The sequence below is a fragment of the Talpa europaea genome (assembly GCF_964194135.1).
Source record: "Talpa europaea genome assembly, chromosome: 10".
Taxonomy (NCBI): domain Eukaryota; kingdom Metazoa; phylum Chordata; class Mammalia; order Eulipotyphla; family Talpidae; genus Talpa; species Talpa europaea.
In genome coordinates, this window is record NC_140077.1 from 44,528,581 (window position 1) to 44,546,414 (window position 17,834).

Here is a 17,834-nt window from a genome sequence, read left to right on the forward strand (position 1 = left end):
ATTATTATGGACCTTTATGGGTAAAAAGGCATAATCCCAGAGCCAGTGCACAAAAAGCATGAAAACAAGGGCAACTTTCCTTGATTGACTCTATGGGAAGGTGGGGAGGGGTCACCCAAAGGGGTGGTCCTTCAAAGATCATGAGGCCAAAGTTCATGTCCATTTCGGGGTCCCAGCATGGTCCCAGCACCTGCTAGTGTCCAGGCTGTGAGCAGTGGTCGCCTTACAAGGAAACCACATCCCGCGCTCCCGCCTGAACACAGGTGCAGAAAATTCCAACAAAATTTAAGCAGATCCAATCCAACAGCGTATTAAATAGGTAACATGGCTTGACCACGTGGGGCTTATTCTGGGAATGAAAGATTGATCTAACATTTGAAAGTTAACCAACATAATTCATCATATTAACAAATTTTTAAAGGCAGGAAAAGCACTTGACAAAATCCAAACTCTATTATTAAAATTTTCAGTTAATTACAAGACATTATTAAGAGACATAGAAGATATAAAGAAACAGAAAGATATTCCTTATTCATGGATTGGAAGAATTAACATCGTTAAGATGGCCATGTTACCCGAATGTACAGATTCAGTGCAATTTCTACCGAAGCCTCACTACGGGGTGGAGGGAGGACTATAAAGAGGAAATTATTAAGAGGCAGGAGGACATTTTTTAGGATAATGGATGTTTGATATCTTGATTGTGGTGATGGTTTCACTTATATACTGATGTGCACTTTATGTCAAGTATATTTCCTATATTGTTAAAAAATTAATTTGGAACTATTGTATTTATAATTTTTATACAAAACCAGTCTTCCTTAATGTACTTTGTCTTGGTTTTCTTATGTAACATGAAAGTCCAAAATCAAAGCCCACAAATCTCTAGTTTCACAATATACTGTGAGCTGCACTAACTCATCATTTCCATCGTGTGCTCTGGTGTGGGCAAAGGATGGGTTTTGAGGGTCCTTCCATCCTTGTGAGACTAGGGGTCAGGTGTGATGATGTTGGTGGCTTTGCAGCACAAAGGGCTGCAGTAGCAGAGGCACCCCCAACCACAGGACTGAAAAAGTCCTCTCCTCATGTTCTGTTCTGCTTTCTGGAGAGGTGAGTGGCTGAGGTTCAGAAGGAAAAGCACAGTTGATTATCCACTAAACCCCTGCCCCTGTTGAGTGCCAGCCATGAGCCTGGCTCCATGTGAGCAGCAGTGTGAGGGAGAGAGTTCTGTGAGTGGTGGTGGAAAGAGGGGAGGGGAAGGTAACCAGGTTTCCGGGTTCCAGAGTAATGAGACTTTGAGACTTTGGGTAAGGAAACCCAGCAGTCACCCCCCTCCCCCGCCCCAACCCACCACACATGGTGCCTCTGCATCATGCTGCCCAAGGTGGTTCCATGACCATCCATGGGGAGAGCCGCACCAGCTTTGCACCCCAAGTTCCATGTGTCCACGTGAGGCTTTATCACTTACTATGTACCTTGGGCAAGTTATTTAATCACTCTGTGCATCAGTTTCTCCGTCAAAAAAAAAAAGTACTTACCACACAGCTGTGAGGATTAAAGGAGTTAAAACCTATGTTTAGACATGTTCCTAATGGATGCCCACTGATGATTTTGCTCTTGTTGCCCTTTCTATCCCTCTGAAGACCCTTCTCCAGCCCCTTCCTACCCCACGGCAAGCAACTCTGGCAGACCAAACATCCAACCACTCAACTTCTGGGTCTTATGGAAATTCCCTTAACATACTATGTTGAGTTCATGTTTAGAGCACTTGCTAATTTATTGCTATTGCTCTATCTGCTAAGAACCTTACAGAAAATCCATGCAAATCCTGTCATCTCCAGCAGAGGGTGATCGGCACCAAGTTTTGCATTGAGCATCGACTGTTCTGGGACTCCCAGGCCTTGGGTACAAGGTCCTTGCTGTTAAAGAGTCACTCAGGCTCTAAAGCCTCAGGCAATTTGTGGGCACTGCTCCTTCCTGGACCCCTGATTTTCCTAGTTTCCATCTGTCTGACTTCCTGGAGAAGATGCCTCATGCCATAGCTGGCTTGGCCTCAGTTTCTCAGTTTGTAAAATAAATGGTGCTATCTCTGCCTGTTCTCCTGAGGTTTCCCATGTGAATTCTGAGCAGGACGAGCAGGCACAGGAGGCCCCAAGCCCAGCCCACAAGCGCCGCTGGGAAATCATTTCCTTAAGTAGCAACACCACCAGAGTGGGAGAGGCCTTTCTAAACCAGGAGTACACAGCCGGGCCAGGCTGCTAATCCTCTCAGGCCTCAGTGTCCCCAACTGTGCCAAATCTTGGCCCAAGGGTATCCTCCTTCAATCCTTGCACCAAGAAGGAGTTTCTTAGCCCAAGTGAGGGCTTCCTCATCCCCTCCCCATCCCAAAAACCAAACAGAAGACAAAAAAAAAAAAAAAAAATCACATCTTTAATGTTTGATTAATAAACTGACTTGGAGAGGCAAGAATAGTGTCATGAGGAAAAACCCAACTTTTATTACACAAAATTAGTGCTAACTAATTAGTGTTAACTAATTAGTGTTGACTAATCCTGTTAACTATACACAAAATTAATGTTATAAAAGTCACATTGAAAAATAGGGTCTGCAAAGCAGTAGCCCTTGGGAAGTTCAAGGCACCTGAGACTCTCAGTTGGGCCTCTGAAGCATGGCTGAGAGAATGGGGGTCCAGGGGCTGCACCCCACCCTTCCATCACTGTGGGGCACGTATGCTGTAGTCTTTCCCCGCTCACAAATCACTACAAAACTGCCCTCCAGGGATTTAGCCGCTATAGGCCAAGGCACTACCAGAAATGAAATGGGCCCTGAGCTGAGCACTGAGCCCCTGACTTGCAGCGGCCCAGGCCCACAGCAGGGCCTCCCTATTCCCCACGCCCAGCGGTGCTCATGGTGGGCCAGAATCCTGGAGCTTCGGAGGGTCGTAGGCTCCACCCCTCTGAGAGGCAAGGCTATGGGGCCCCTGAGCAGACACTATGCTAAACCCAGCCTGGGTTTTGGTCAGGCCCAAGTGTGGGACAATGGGCCACAGCCCTGTCCAGGCCCCACGGTGTGGCCTGGGCGGGGTTGGCTGACATAGCCTGCTGGAGCCGCTTCCCCAGGCGGGGGCCCTAAGTGGGGTAGCACATACAGCATCCTGTGCCTGCCGCCTCCACACTGGGCTTGTCACTGGAACTGAGTAACCCATCGGTGGCAGAGTACTCATTGATGATGTCCTCCACCCGGGTGATGTACAGTAACGTCAGCAGCACCCCGAGGAACTGAGGAGAAGGACAGGTGAGAGTCTGTTGGGGATCTGGGCAATCCCTGCTACCCAAGCAGCCCCAGTCTGGCCCTCTTCTATCCATACTTACCCCCCACCCCCAACCCAGGACAGCCCAGAAACTCGCTCTGTGCCACATCAGCAGAGGCCCCTCCATTTTTTGCTTCCATCTCCACCCCAGCTATGTCACTCACTACCTGGGAAATCTTGGGCAAGCCACCTGAGCTTGCTGAGCCTCAATTTCCTCTTTTGTAAAGTGGGAGTGACAATGGTAACCTACATCAGAGAATTTGAAGGGGGCGGCACCTATATACCACTTGGAAGAGCTTTCTGCTTAAGCCATGCTATTGCTGCCGGCTTCTTCTTCCAGCCCTCCATGGGTGAGCCCAGCTCACTGGTACAAGAGCCTCCTTCACTCTGCCCCTTTGTACCTTCCCTGTACTTCTGAGATCTCCCAGCCACCCTACCTGAACCCAAGGCCTGCCTACCACCCCACCTCCAGTTCCCTCCCTGGGTGAGGTGCCCACCTGGGGGAGCAGGATGCCCAGCAGGAGGCCCGCCATGATGGTGTAGTTGTCCATGAACCAGATGAGCACAGCATTGGTGCAGCCCCGCACGTAAATGATGTCATGCACGCTGAGGCGCTGCACAGGGAGGAGCTGTGCTGAGGCCCCAGCCTGCCGAGTCCAGCCCAGCTTCGCCAGGCAGGCCTCTCGGCAGCGCTGGGCCTCAGCCTCTCACATGCAATGTCAGGTTCTAGACCACTGGGCTCTAGATCACTGCATCTCGGTGGGCAGTGCTGTTTCCTGGAGAGCACCGGGGACACAACAGAGCAACTTCTGGGTGTCACAAGTATTACAGCTGGGGGCCTGTGGCACTCAGGGCAGTCCTACCCCACAATGGCCTGCCTACCTCTCAGATGTCCCCCAGGCCTTCATGTGGGTGAAAGCTTGTACATTAATATGTAAGGCAAAAGCCTCACTCCAGAGACATATAAAAACCACAGTATTTTCTGTGTGGTTTTAATGTACACCGAATTTTGCAAAAATACTCCTATGCAAATTAAGAAAAGATTATACTTGGTTTGAATTTATTAAAAATTGCTCATCATTTTCAAAAAATGTGTCAGTGGGAAAAGGATGTCCCTGGTACACAGGTTCCCAGTACAACATCCCAGGCCAGGTAAGCGCTGCCCAATTCATGCCAACACTGCCTGTTTCACTGTGCCCCCTGCTATTGGGCATCAGCATCCGACCATTCGCACATTGAAATACAGCATGTGGAGGTACGCCGTTTCATTTTACTTCCCCTTTTGTCTCCACTAGATCATTATGTTACTTGTTTTGAAATGAGGTGTGTAAGCAAGCTGCATTGCGGTGAATTTCAGGGCTCACCAAATGTTTGTTATAAAAACTGGCCATTGGGTCTGATGGCTTGGGAACAACTACGTGTCTGCGCCTCTCAACTTAAATGGGTCAGAATCACCGCTCAGGCCCCACTCCAGGAATGTGCATTTCTGACAAGTTTCGAGGTCAGGGACCTGGGGTGCTGCTGGTCCAGGGACCTCACTTTGAACCACTCCCCAGAAGCATCTCAAGTCATTTTAGCTCCCTTCTCAGAACGACCCCAGCTTCTTTCCTGGTACAGGGTCATTGCCCAGGAAGCAAACCAGAGGCAGGCTGAGGACACTCCACGGGCAGAGGCAGGCTGTTGCTGAGCATGGCTGGGAACACTGATGCAAGGGGACACCAGCAAGGGCATGGTGACCTCACAAGACAAGCGCACAGTGTCTGCTCAGCAAACCCTGGCAGGTGGTCTCTCCCAGCCTGGGCAGATCTCTGGCTCCCTGAGCTCATCTGTGCCTGCATTGGGGTGGAAAACCCCAGTAGTCCCTGGCTCTTACTCACTGCCATGAATGTTGGGAAATCCCAGCAGCCAGGAGCCTGACCCCAGGAAGCCCTCTAATCATCCTGGGGGCAGGACAGGAAAAGCAATCTTTGCAGAGAAGAGAGATTTCAAAGACATTACCTCCTTGTCGATAGTTCTATAACCACACATGGTGTTGACGACTTCTGTCTGAAACAGAAATGTACATTAGCTGACATTTACCAGGTACTTATTGTAGAAGACACTCTTCTCCCCATTTTAGGGATGAGTGAACTGAGGCACAGGGCTCTGCCTGCACTGTCTAGTATTGGTGAGGGACATTCCCACCCAGGCAGTCTGACTTATCTGAACCTTAACCTCCTCCTTGCTAGAAATGCCCAGAGAGAAAGGTGGAAGGCCACTTCCCCAGCATGCAGGAGGGAGCCCCACCCCTCTACCTGCAGGAACCTTGGGACCCAGAGAAAAGTAGCTGCCCCAGAGGTTCAGCTTTGGTGCTCTTGTAAAGGAAACCACAGACAATAGCCAGGAACATGCCCAGTTGTGGTTTAGCTGAGGACAAGACCAGGCCTCTGACCGTACTGCCCTGTCCCTGCAGACCACCACCCATGAGTAGAATTGCCCCCCCCGCCCCAAGTTCTTTCCTGGGAAGTGTTGCTCTCAGGAACTTGTAGTGGCTGACTAGGTGCAAGGAAAGCCCTAGGCCCCATCAGACCCCTCCCGAGCAGGCCTGTCTCTGCCTGGCAGAGGTACTTCCATCACCCTCTGCCCCCCATCCCTGTGGTCTCCTTCTATAAGGGGAAGGAAACACCTGCTCCCACCCCTCCTCTGGCAGTAGTGATTCAGAAGAACAGCAGAGAGGCCAGTGGCATCATGTTACCTGGTCCTGAGCTCTGTGACCTTAGGTATGCTGTCGTGGGCCAGCACCAGGAAGCATTCAATGAATATTTGTTGAGTGAGTAATGAGTAGTTTACCTAGTCTCTTCTATAAAGCCACGTGATCAGTGACCCCACTTCATGGATTGTTTTGAACATAAAGTGAGATATGTGTGTGAAATGCTTATCCTGGGGTCAGGTCCTCAGGACTGGTAGGAATGCTAACTGCATTCCTAACACTCCCAGCCTCTGGAAAGGCGAGGAAGGGTGTCTACACTCCTCCCACAAGAGTGGGTTGGACCTCAGATGTCATCGAGAGCAGTCTAAATGTCAAGACGTGGTGTGTTGGAAAAATAACCTCCCTCAGTCTAGACTATCCTGAAACTGAGCAACACCCACCACCCACTTACATTAGTTGGCTTTTATTTTTATTATTATTATTTTTTTAATTTTTAAAAAGATTTATTTATTTATTTATTTATTTATACAAGCACTGGGTGTAGTCAGAAGTGAGGGAGGGTGAGAGGATTCAACAGAGCCAGAGCGGGGAGCAGAACAGGCAGAAGGACCAAAGCACACTGCTGAGGGGAGCAGCAGTAGCGGCAGGGGAGGTCTGCGCACCATGTGGGACCCTCACCTGGTGGCTGGGGATGGAACCAGCGCTGCAGAGGCTGCGGGCAGCTTCGCAACCCAGCACTCAACTGCTGCACCACCGGGGAGGCCCTACTTGGCTTTTGAGGGCCCTCGAGGCCCAAACATCACCCAGGAGAGGGACTGCCTGGGAACAGGGGCAGAGAGCATGATAGGAACGAGTGCTTTGGTTGTTTGTTCATGTAGTCATTCACCAAACAAAAATTAACTGAACACCTATTATGTGCCAATTACTGTTCTAAGTGTTTGAAATCTAGAAGAACAAAATAAAGACCTTGCCTTCATGGGACTTATATTCTAGGAAAGGAGATAGAAATTAACATTGTAAGCTATATGGTAGAAGGTGACAAGTGACTTTCCTTTTCACTGTGGTTCTAGCCCTGGAGGCAGAACCATTGCCCCTGCTCTCGGGAAACAGTCATGTCTATGGCAGAGGCCTCCCTCACACCTGGGGCCCAGAATACTCTCTAGGCCCCGGTACTGGCTTCCCCTGCCAGGGAAGACCCTCCCTAAAGTGGAGGAGATGAGATGCCTCCACGGTCTTTCCAAAGGTAAAACTTGCCTGGTTTGACCACAGAACCAATAGTCTACAATGGGCTCAGCTGTGCAGTCGCCTCTTCCATATACACATGCCACAAGACAAGAAGTCAGAAAAAGGACTCCAGGCAGCCAAATCAGGGACACAGTAAAGCTCATACACTTTACCCACATGTGTTTGCTCTCATGCTGGCCCAGGACTGATGAACTAGGTTATCAGAGGTCTAATGGGAAGGGGGACAGAGGTTTTCAAAGACAGGCCCCCATAGGGTAGTCAACAATGATGGTGGGTATCAATAAAAACTGGACACAGGAGTTTACCAGGCAGCAGTCTGAGGCCATGCAGAAGCCGTCTACACCAACAATCTCAGAGCACCACTCAGTATAAGCAAATTTTACAAGCCAAAGTGAAGCTCCACTGTTGATGGTGTAAATCGTGTCCGAAGACAAGTAGGCTTGAGACCCAGAAAGACCTAATGTTTCAGGTCAAGCCCCAAGACAATCAGGTAGAATTCTCCCTTACACAGGGGAGGGACATATCCCACCCAAATCCTCTCATAGGAAGTCTAGTAAAGAAATTTCTTTTAAAGCTGAGATCTAGAGGTAGGGGGTGAGGGGCAATTACTCTTCTCTGAACTGGTATGTTTTCTTCTGTTGAACAGTAATAGTGAAACAGACCATATTTCCCTTTTTCCTTTGTCTGCCAGGAAGCTCTAAGCTCCCAATATGCAACTCATTTCCACTGATTTCATAGACTCTTTGGGCCTATGTATCAGTAGTAGACATAGATCTACTATTTTTGACTATATTTTCCATAGTCCTGATTTTTTTAAATTTTCATTTTTTATTCTATGTATTCTATGTATCTCCCTTCTTTGTTGAATGATATAGCGTAAAATACATTTGTATGCAAATGGAACCATCTACCAAGGAAGGAAACACCTTTCACATTTAGTGAAAATCATCCAAATGTGGAGGCCCAGGGAGAACCCATTTGTATGAAAAAAATATATAAATACATCCCAATCTGAATAAAGCAGATGTTCTCCCTATATGGGCCTTATCCAATCAGTGGAAGGCCTGAATAGAAGAGAACAGATGTCTCTTCCCGAAGTAAGAGAGAGCTTTTCCTGTCTGACTGCCTTCAGACACAAATTGAAATGTTGATTCTTCCTGGGTGTCAGCCCTGTAGGTCTTTGGACAAGAACTACATCAGCTCTCTGGTTTCCACGCCTTCAGACTCGGACTGGAAGAAAATCATTGGTTCTTCTGGGTCTCCAGCTCCCTGACTTGTCCTGCAGATCTTGGAATTTGCCTGCCTCCATAACAAGAGCCAGTTCCTTACAGTAAATCTCTTTTCTCTCTCTCTCTCTCTCTGATTCAGATACACACACACACACACACACACACACACCCCTACTTATTCTGTTTCTCTAGTAACCCCAACTGATCCATTTCTTCTGAACAGGGCCAGCATGTCCCTTCCTGAGGAGAACACTGCAATCATGCAATCCCCCAGTCAGTGTGGGGGATGAAGGCCTGGCCCTCTTACCCCAGTATGAGACAACTGGGACCACCCAGATCACCCCTGCAGATTTAGCTAAGGCCTCCAAGTGCTGCCACTCTACTTCCCCCTCTGCCCACCCCTGCTTCTGTCACCTCCTTCACAGGTGTCAGCCCCCACAGCACCTCCTGCTAAGCCTCCCAGACAGCCTGGCCTGGACTGAAGCCACCTGGGCCGCTGCAGCTGGGCCTCTCCGTGTCTACCTCTGCCCTGCAGCAGGCATGGCAATCCTGGTAAAGCCCGAGTAAGATGGGCCACAGAGCCCCTGAAGTCCTGTCATGAATCCCCATCCCTCAGGACATAAAAGTCCTGGCAGTGGCTTCTGGGCACCTGACTTCATCTGCTACTACCTCCTTCCCCTCCCCACCTGCTCCCTCTGCTCCAGTCACACCAGTCTCTCTGCCATTTTCCAAACACAATTGTCCAAGATCAGTTCCCACCTCAGAGCCCTGACACTTGCTGCCCTCTGCTAGGAATGCCCCCACCACACACACACACTCGGGAGACTCCCTGTTTCCTTCAGACTTTTACTCAGAACCCATATTCTCAGTATCTAAAATTGCGATCTTCCATGTTTCTGCCTTACTGTTCTCCTTAGCATTTCTCCCCTTCTAAGGTACTATTTTTTTAGTTATTTATTTTGTTCTGCTTTCCCCACTAGAAAATCAGCTCTGTGCAGGCAGAGTTCTCTGTGTGTTTGTTATATACCCCCAGACCTTATAACTGCACCTGGCACATAGTAGGGTCTCAATACATGTTGAGAGAGTGAGTGAGTGAGTGAGTGAGTGAGTGAGTGAGTGAGTGAGTGAGTGAATGAGTGAGTGAGTGAATTCACGTTGGACATCCAGGTCTCAATTTGGACTTTGGGTGTCACTGCTATGGGCCACAAAGTTCAGGACCATTCCCCCACTGGCCTCTCTGAAAACTCAGTGCCCCTCCCCATTGCCTGCAGAGCTACCCTAAAATGGCAGCTAAAGCTTCTGAACAAGCCTCTCCTCCTGGTCCACGAGCCTTTTTTAGGGCTTGTGCCCTGGGCACTAGCTCCCTGATGCATGGGTAAGGCCTCTACCGCCACAGCAGCTGTTGAATTACAGAACCCAGCAACGGGCACAGGGTGGTGGAGAAGGCAGAAGGAAATTTTCCATGACTGTCACGGCATGAGTAATTGCAAAGCTTTCTGCCTCATTCCAACCCAGAATCCAGGCAGTTTCTGGACACATTAGCTAAACACAGAGGACTGAGGAGGGCTCTCATCCGTCAGCGTGACTGCACAGCACAGCCTTCCAGTGGCCAGGGAAGTGACAGCCAGCTCTATCCTGCTGGGGATAGGTGGAGACTGGCATTGAGGTCACCAGGCCCTCCGCTTCCAAGAGCCCTGTTCCTGACGATCACCAGGACCTCAAGCCCCAAATCCCCCAGAGATGCCCAAAGTGTGGGCCCTGTTCTCAGTCTTCAGCTAATGCTGCAGGGCTGGCCGCCCCTTCTAAGGGCCCTGGCCCAGATCCCCCTCCAGCTCCTTGCCTGGCTTGTAGTCTAGAGCACAGAGCCAGCACAACACCTGCATTCACCCAGCTCTCTCCACTGTGAACAAGGTCCCTAACCTTTCGGTACCTCGATGTCCTCATCTGGACAGCAGTAAAATAACAATACTGACCTTGCAAGGTTGATGAAAGGCTAGACTTTCATCTTAAGAGCCTAGACTAGGCCTGCATGTAGGAAGTGTACAATAGAGGTTAAGTTGCACTCCTAGTAAAGACAAGGTCTCCCACCCCAGCCTGACCCCAGTTGTCCCCCTTCTCGTAGCCCTTGAGGCTCAGGAAGCCTTAGCAAGGACTGTCACCGACTGCCTGCCCACCCCAAACACACAGTAAGTGCACACCACCCCCTCCCAGCCAGAAACAGGTGAGGTGCTTAGCCAGCATATTCCCAGCTCCAGAAGCAGTGGGCGTACCGTGTTTTTGAAGCAGCAAGTATAGGGCACCCCGCAGGCCAGGGGTCCGGGGGCGCTGCAGTCGTGATACTGGTTTTTGTTCCAATCTCGGTAGTCCTCCCCGCCACAGCACTTAAACTGAGAAAGGAAGCAAGTAAGGAAGGGAGCCGGCTGACTGGGAGGCTGCAGGCAGGTGGCAGGAAGGGGCCCTGCCAGACAGGATGGATTTATTATGTGGGTCACCCTGGCAGGGGGAGCTGCAGGGAATACCCGTCAGGTCAGGTTGGCACTCTCCAAGAGCAGCAGGGCTGCCAGCAGGCTGCAAGTACCCCCGCACTGCAGAGGCCAAGCCCTCTGCTGGGGTTTGGGGATGGTGACCATACACTGCAAGTCCTTCCTTGACAACTGGACACCATCGTCGAGTCCCCAGTGCAGGTTTCAGAACTGAGAAGTTGGCCTTAAGATCCCAGAGACTCGGAGTCTATGGACACCCCCACAACCCCGTGGCCCCCCATACCATACTGACCTCCCCACTTACCCCAGCTCTGCCTGGCTTGCCTTAACAAAGGCTCCTTAGCTTAGACCCTCCCTGTCCCCCCCCCCCCATACCAGCACTCATGCAGGCCCAGGGAAGCAGTTGCTCTGCTGCAGTGCTGGCTCTGGCGCTGAGAGTGAGCAGAAGCAGCACTGCCTGCCCATTGGGACACATTCTAGTGGACAGAGACAGGACATAACCACTACAGGATAAGGCCAGCGAGGCAGAGCTATGTACCAGGGACACAGGAAAACAGGAGGAAGCAGTGGGGAGGGGCAGCCTTAGCTTGGAAGCGCAGGAAGTCCCTCTGAGGAGATGGTATTTAATCTAAACATAAACAACAGAAAAAAGCCACAAGCAGACCACAAGTTGGTGGTATTTCAGAAGCAGGCAGAGGTCAGTGTGTCCACAATGAGCGAGAGTGGAGGGCATGAGGTTGAGAGGGGGCACAGGCCGAACTATGCAAAGCCTTGTCAGCCAGAATAAGCAGGGAGCTGGGGGCGTATTATGAGGGATGGGGAGTCATGGAGTGTTTAATCAGTGGAGTGAGATTGTTGGAGGTCCTAGTTGAAACCCCTTCCACAGCCCCTCCCACCCCTGCCTCTTAGGCTATCAGATTTCAGGACCTGGATGTGCCTCCCTGTGGTGCAGTGCAAAGGGCATTTGCTTCGCAATCAGACTGGAGTTCAAATCCTCACACCACTACTCTTAGCTGTGTGACTTCAGGAAATTGAACAGCCTCTCTGGGCCTCAGATCCTCATCTGTAAAGCAGGAAGAGTGAGACCAGCTTTATGCATCTGAGCCGAGGATTACAAAGAGAGGCTGTGCATGAAGCACTCGGTACAGGGCCTGGCACCAAGCAGGTGCCCAATGAGCAAGAGTCACCCTCTATCCCACCCACGAGAGATGAAATTGCCAAGTCAGATGAAGGCTGGTTCCAATGAAAACATCTTGCTCCACCCAAAGCAGGACTCAGCAGTCTGGCAGACACATCCTTGGCAGAAAAGGACCTACCAGAGGCTGCACCTGTTGTGACCACAGCGAAGGCTTAAGCCAAGGGAGTGGCCACTGTGCATGGCCCTAGGAGTGGTGAGATGTTGGCCCCACTGAGGGCCAGATTGAGGACCGGGGGGCTGAAGCCCCCAGCACTGTCCTGGAAGCACTGCCAAGACTGAGAGGGCCCACAGCCCTCACACTCTGCTGGTCCTCATCCAGGAGAACACGACCATGATTAGTGCTGCAGCTGGCACTTATGGGGTTCTCATCACACGCTGGCATGGCTTGAAGCTCTTCTTAGTTAAGTCAAGCAGTCGACACTCAGTGGAAAGGACTACTAGTTTCCCCTGATGCTGGAGGAAACCTGAGGTTCCTAAATGGCATTGTTGTGTAGAAGCCACCAAGGGCAGCGGCTGGCTCTGAAACAGATTTGGGTGGACGTAGGGGATGAGGGACAGTGTCAGAAATGACAATCATCACATTCAAAGAAGCATCATGGAGGTAAATGGGTAAGGCTTGTTCTGACCCATTGCAAGGAGAAATGGAATTAAGGAAGCGCTCTCAGCCCACGGGGGTTGTCCTAGACTTGTCAGGGAGTGAACCCCATCACTGAAGGGACTGGGCAGAAGGAACATTTAACTGAGTAGCTTGGACATCATTCCCACCACAAGGAAGAAGAATATCTGACCAGTGAATAGGGGCACCCGGGACCCTGCAAGGTAGACTTTAGCTATACCTGACCTTGTGTTTTTTGGGGTTTTTTTTTGAGGGGCAGGGTCCATGTACTGGTGAGGGACACACAGGCAAGGACATTCTGGGCCCAGGCATGTGGGAAGAGGTCTGGTTGGGAAGGCTGGGCCCCAAGCTTCCCCATCCTTGGCAGGTCATCCACAGCCCACCCTGCCTCTCACCTGCTTGGGAATGGGTAAGTCCGTGACTCTCACCCTCATCCTCTTGAGCAAGGTCCTAAGATGTTGGGGAGGGGTGGACAAATGGCACAGTAGGCACATCTCTCACCCAGACCACCCGGCTCACCTTCTTCTGAACAAAGTCCATGATGTTTTTGAAGTCCAGATCATCATAATAGTTCACGATTCCTCTTCGAATGTTGTCATTCAGAAAGTCGATGGTCTATTAGATGGAGAAATTACAAAGGAAAAGGCCCAACAACTGGAGTTCAACCCAAGATTTCCCAGAGGCCCAGATTAAAATACCGTCCGTGTGCCCAGGTGGCCCCCACCTGCATGGAGCACCCTCTAGTCCCGCCCTGAATACCCAGGACTTCCCTGCCCAGACACCATCTCTGTGCCTCCAGTGCACCTCTGATGCCTGGGTGCTCTGCCATGTCTGAGCAGGATGATTCACCTCATTTCTAGTACCGAGCAGATAACCCAGGCACCAACAGTGGAGCACCCACCTTGGGTACATGGCCCCAAAGCAGGTTTGCCTAGTGTGTCCTTTCTACCTCCCAACGACAGGCCTGCAGTAGAATCTTCCCTATGCCCTCCAGACTCCTCGCCACTCATCTCTACTATCCAACCTCTTATGTTACAGAAAAGGAAACAGAGGCCCAAAGAGGTGGCCTGACTTGTCCCAGGTCGCAGAGCAGGCTGGTCGGGGGGCTCAGCCAGGACTGGAAATCAGGTCTCCGACTTCCCACATGGACCACTCTTCATCATTGTAAGTGCTGGGACCCACAGGCGAAAGAGCCCACCTCCCAGCTCAGGCTGGGCCAATCCCCGCCGGGAAGACCCTGGCAGGCCGCCCTCTCTTGCTCATGCTGGGCCTTCTGGATCAACAGCTCTGCTGTTGTGCTGAGATCTGGGAGCACAAAAGGCCCCACAGTGGGAAGGGCTGGGGGTGGGAGTGTGGGCAGCTCAGCTCCACACTCACAGCCACAATGAGGGCTTTCAGAGCAAGGAGACTCGAGTATCATCAGAGATTGTGTTGGCACAAAGGGGGCATTCTCAGCTCTGGAGCCAGCTGATCCCCGGGGGAGGTGCCTACAGGGGTATACAGGGCCCCAGGTCCAGGCCGTGTCCTGCCACTGCAGACCCTGACACCCTTACTTTCTCCCTCTGCCTCAGTTTACCACTTACAAACCAACCCTGCAGTACTATCTTTAAGTTACCATCCAGTTCTGAGGATCAAAGACTAGAACTGAGTGGGGCTGTCAAGCCTCATGGTTAAGAACAGTCCTTGCAGCCAGTCAGGCCTCAAGCACTTCATTTAATTTCTGACCCTCTAATTTCTCACATGCAGAATGCAGAGGGTAATCTTCCCTGCCTCATAGGGATGTTGTGAAATTTAAATAAACTAAAAGTACGAAAGTGTTTAGTTGGATGCTAGGCACCTAGTAGGTCCCTGTAGCATTATTATAGATCTTTCCTTTTAGAACACACAAGTACCCTATGGTTCCATTTCATACCCATCATCAGAGGAAAAAGATGAATCCCAAGGCCTTAACTCTTGCCCAAAAGACCAACTACAATGGCAGCCTCTGGGGGCAAGAGCAAGCCCTGATCTGAGACACAAGCACCCTGAAACCCAGAAAGGGATGTGATTTGTCCAAGGTCACCCCCACTGTTGCTGGCAGAAAGAGTTGGAACTGAGGTGTCAAACTCCCACCTTGATGCACTGTAAGTTAGTCAAGGTGAAAACTCAAGGTTCTGTTTGGGACCGCACCCCCAGCCATCTCCAGTCTCAGGGGGAGAACAAAGGATGCAACAGCTGCCTCCTTCCCCACACTCGCACTGCTCAGAGTCAAGGTCAGGAAGGAGACAGTCTCTGTGACCAGAAGGAAAACCCTCTGCCGATGATAAATAGCTGCTCCGGAGCAGACCTGGCAGCTGAGCGAGTTGGGAAGGCAGCCTCAAGAGAAAGAGATGTGGACACTGGCCAGCCCTTTCCAGGTTAAAGCGCCAGCCTCCCCAGTCCTCAGCCCTGCTTGGGTCCAGCCTGGAGCCCAGGGCCAGACACTGGGAGGAATAGCAATGTGTTGGCCACATGGCTGGGGCAGAACAGGGATGCAGCTGACCTCAGGCCCTCCCTCCAGACCCCACGTCATGCCGCCTTTCCAACCATGAGTGCCTCCTCCTCTGGGAGATGAGGCCAGAGCAGCCAGCTGGGGCATGGTTAGGGGTAAGAAACAGGACACCAGGGTGGGGTCAGTCTGCTACTCAGGGTAGGGCAAAGGAATGAGCTCACATCACTGACTTGCACGCTGCAGGGGGCCTTAGGCCAAGCTGCTTTGCAGAAGGTGACGCCAGGGTCAGGGATGACTAAGGCCACACCCGTAAGTGTGTGCTGAGTGACTCCCTTCTACTCTTGAGGCACCGCAGACACAGTCCTGGCCTACCGTGTCCTCTGCACCCACTCCAGTCCACTGTCAGCCTCCGATTGCCTCCACCAGCCTCCTCTCAGCCTCCTCACAGGTTACATGCTGACTAGACTCCCCCAGAGCTGTTGACAAGGTGTGAGGAGGAATGCTTGGATCTGCTGGGGAAAGACTCTCCCTCCCTCTTGGTGAGCTGCTCAGACCACTCCCCAAGCCATCTCAGTTTCTAAGCACTTTCCAAAGGCACTGACTCCAAAAGAAGCCTCTTTGTGAAAATCAGGCCCTCCATCTGGTAAGCTGGGCCGGCCCTGCAGGGACAGGAGGAGCCGCTGGAGGCCTCTCAGAGTGGGCAGGAGGAACAGATGGCCCTGGACTCCACGGGCAGCAGCTGCCCCCAGTTCCCATCAGGGACCTCTCTGGGTCCTGCAGGTTCTTGCCAGCACACACTGCCTCGGGCACTGTGTGTGTGTGGTTGTGTGTGTGTGAGACAGTGTGGGAGTATGTGTGTGTGCACACACAAGAGAGACAGGCAGGACACTCTGGTGGTCCTGTGCTGCGATGGTGGGAAGGGTGGGTGAGACACTCGCATGAGACTGGCAAGTGGTGCAGCCCATGAGCTATAAAGTGCTGTGCTGTGTTCCAAGGGTCAGGGGAGCCACTCAGAAGACAGCCCTGGGAATGCGGCAGGACAGAGAGGACTCTGGCTCAGCTGCTGCTTCCAGAGGCCAAACATACCCAGTTCCACCCCGCCCTGCTCAAAACCAGGTCATGCTGGTGGGGGCAGCTGGAGCAGCACTAGAAAACCATCTTTCACGGCTGCCTTGGAGGCCACATGGCCCAGGCTAAATTAAGCAAAGACTAAGCAAACATCAAAGGCCACAGGATGTTCAGAGCATATTGTTTGAGCCATCAGATTCAAGCTACAAAAAACTGTCTTTTCTAGTTCTTTCTTTAAATCTAGTTTAGAAGATATCTGGAGTCTCTGCATAAACCCTCTCCCCTCAGGTAGAGCACTCTGAGTGCTTTTAATGAAAGAGGAATCAAGCAAGGGGTGGGAGGCACATGGCAGCAGCTCCCTCAGGATGGGAGGCCTGGGGTGAAGAAGGAGCACAGTAGGAGTCTCCTGTCAGGCCTCTCTAGGCATAGTACTGCCCTTGTTGCCTACAGGTTACTGGCTGACTTCCAAGGCATCCATATCAGCTGGGGAGACCCAGCCTCTGGCATCCAGTTGGAACCAAAGCTGGTCCAGTTCCATAACTTGGGGGTAGGGAGGTCACCAGTCTGGGACTTCTATCCTTCCTTCCTTTGTGCCTGGACTGGGTCATCATCTCTGAGCGACCCTCATACCCCTAGAAGGTGAGGGATTCATCCTTATTGCTCCAGACCTGAGATGGGCCCTACATGATAACAGAAGGTCGAGAAGGACCCAGGGAGTGACAGAGGAAGAAGATAGAATACTACAGGTACTTTGGAATATTTTCCAGAGCCTTCCTCAGACCTGGTGGAAAGCCACAGGTTTAATGCCCATGATGGGGAAAGGTTATGCTTCAGCTTCTCAGGTATTTGGAGTTCTAGTCCTCACTCCCAATGGTCACAGTGTGGTGCACCGGCTGTGGGTTCTGACCAGATTAGCATAGATTAGTGTACTTTGCTCTGGGTGGAGAGGAAGCATATGTCCAGGTGCTCAGTCAAGGGGACCATAGTACTGTCTCCTTTCTCTCTGCTCCTGACCTCAGTGCGATGCTCAGAGCTGACAAGTGCCAGTATCAAGATAAAATAAGCCAGCTGGGTGCTGCCTACCATCCTGGCCTACCTGGCCTGGCACTAGGTATGACCCCTTCATCAAGGTCAGGAAAGAGGCAGTTGCTCTTCCCTGTTGGTAGAGGCCTGGGATGGGGGTTCAGATGTACCAATTACAGTTCAGCATTCTCTGGGTATTCCTGCTCAGCTCTGCCCATCCGATACCTACAAAAGAGGTATTGGGTATGGAATGGCAGGTGTCAAGAGGGGTAAGACCCAGATAGTTGAAGTCAGTCAAGTTCTCCTCCCACTGACTGGGATCAGGATACTGCACTGCTGTTTCTAATGACTGTATTCTCGGTTCCCTAAAACCCGGCCATTCCACCCTGTACAAGCAGAGAAGCCACCTCAGTCTGACCATCCAGTCAGGCCTGTCAGCAGAAACCTTGCCCATTGGCATGAGTTGATAGAGATTTTTGTCCTTACACTCAGAAGTCTGTTTA

The 17,834-nt window shown here is 51.3% G+C and overlaps 1 protein-coding gene across 1 annotated transcript in view; it reads right to left on the bottom strand.

Moving 5' to 3' along the window:
• Positions 1–3,128: 3,128 nt before the first annotated feature.
• The window catches only part of TSPAN15 (tetraspanin 15), a gene marked incomplete at both ends in the record, with an annotated part of 45,606 nt that continues 30,900 nt past the window's right edge, over positions 3,129–17,834 (bottom strand). Inside the window, 5 exons of the mRNA XM_084245451.1 lie at positions 3,129–3,278; positions 3,808–3,924; positions 5,309–5,356; positions 10,744–10,860; positions 13,290–13,385. Of these exons, the coding sequence (XP_084101577.1) occupies positions 3,129–3,278; positions 3,808–3,924; positions 5,309–5,356; positions 10,744–10,860; positions 13,290–13,385 (528 nt within the window). The remainder of the gene's footprint in view (positions 3,279–3,807; positions 3,925–5,308; positions 5,357–10,743; positions 10,861–13,289; positions 13,386–17,834) is intronic.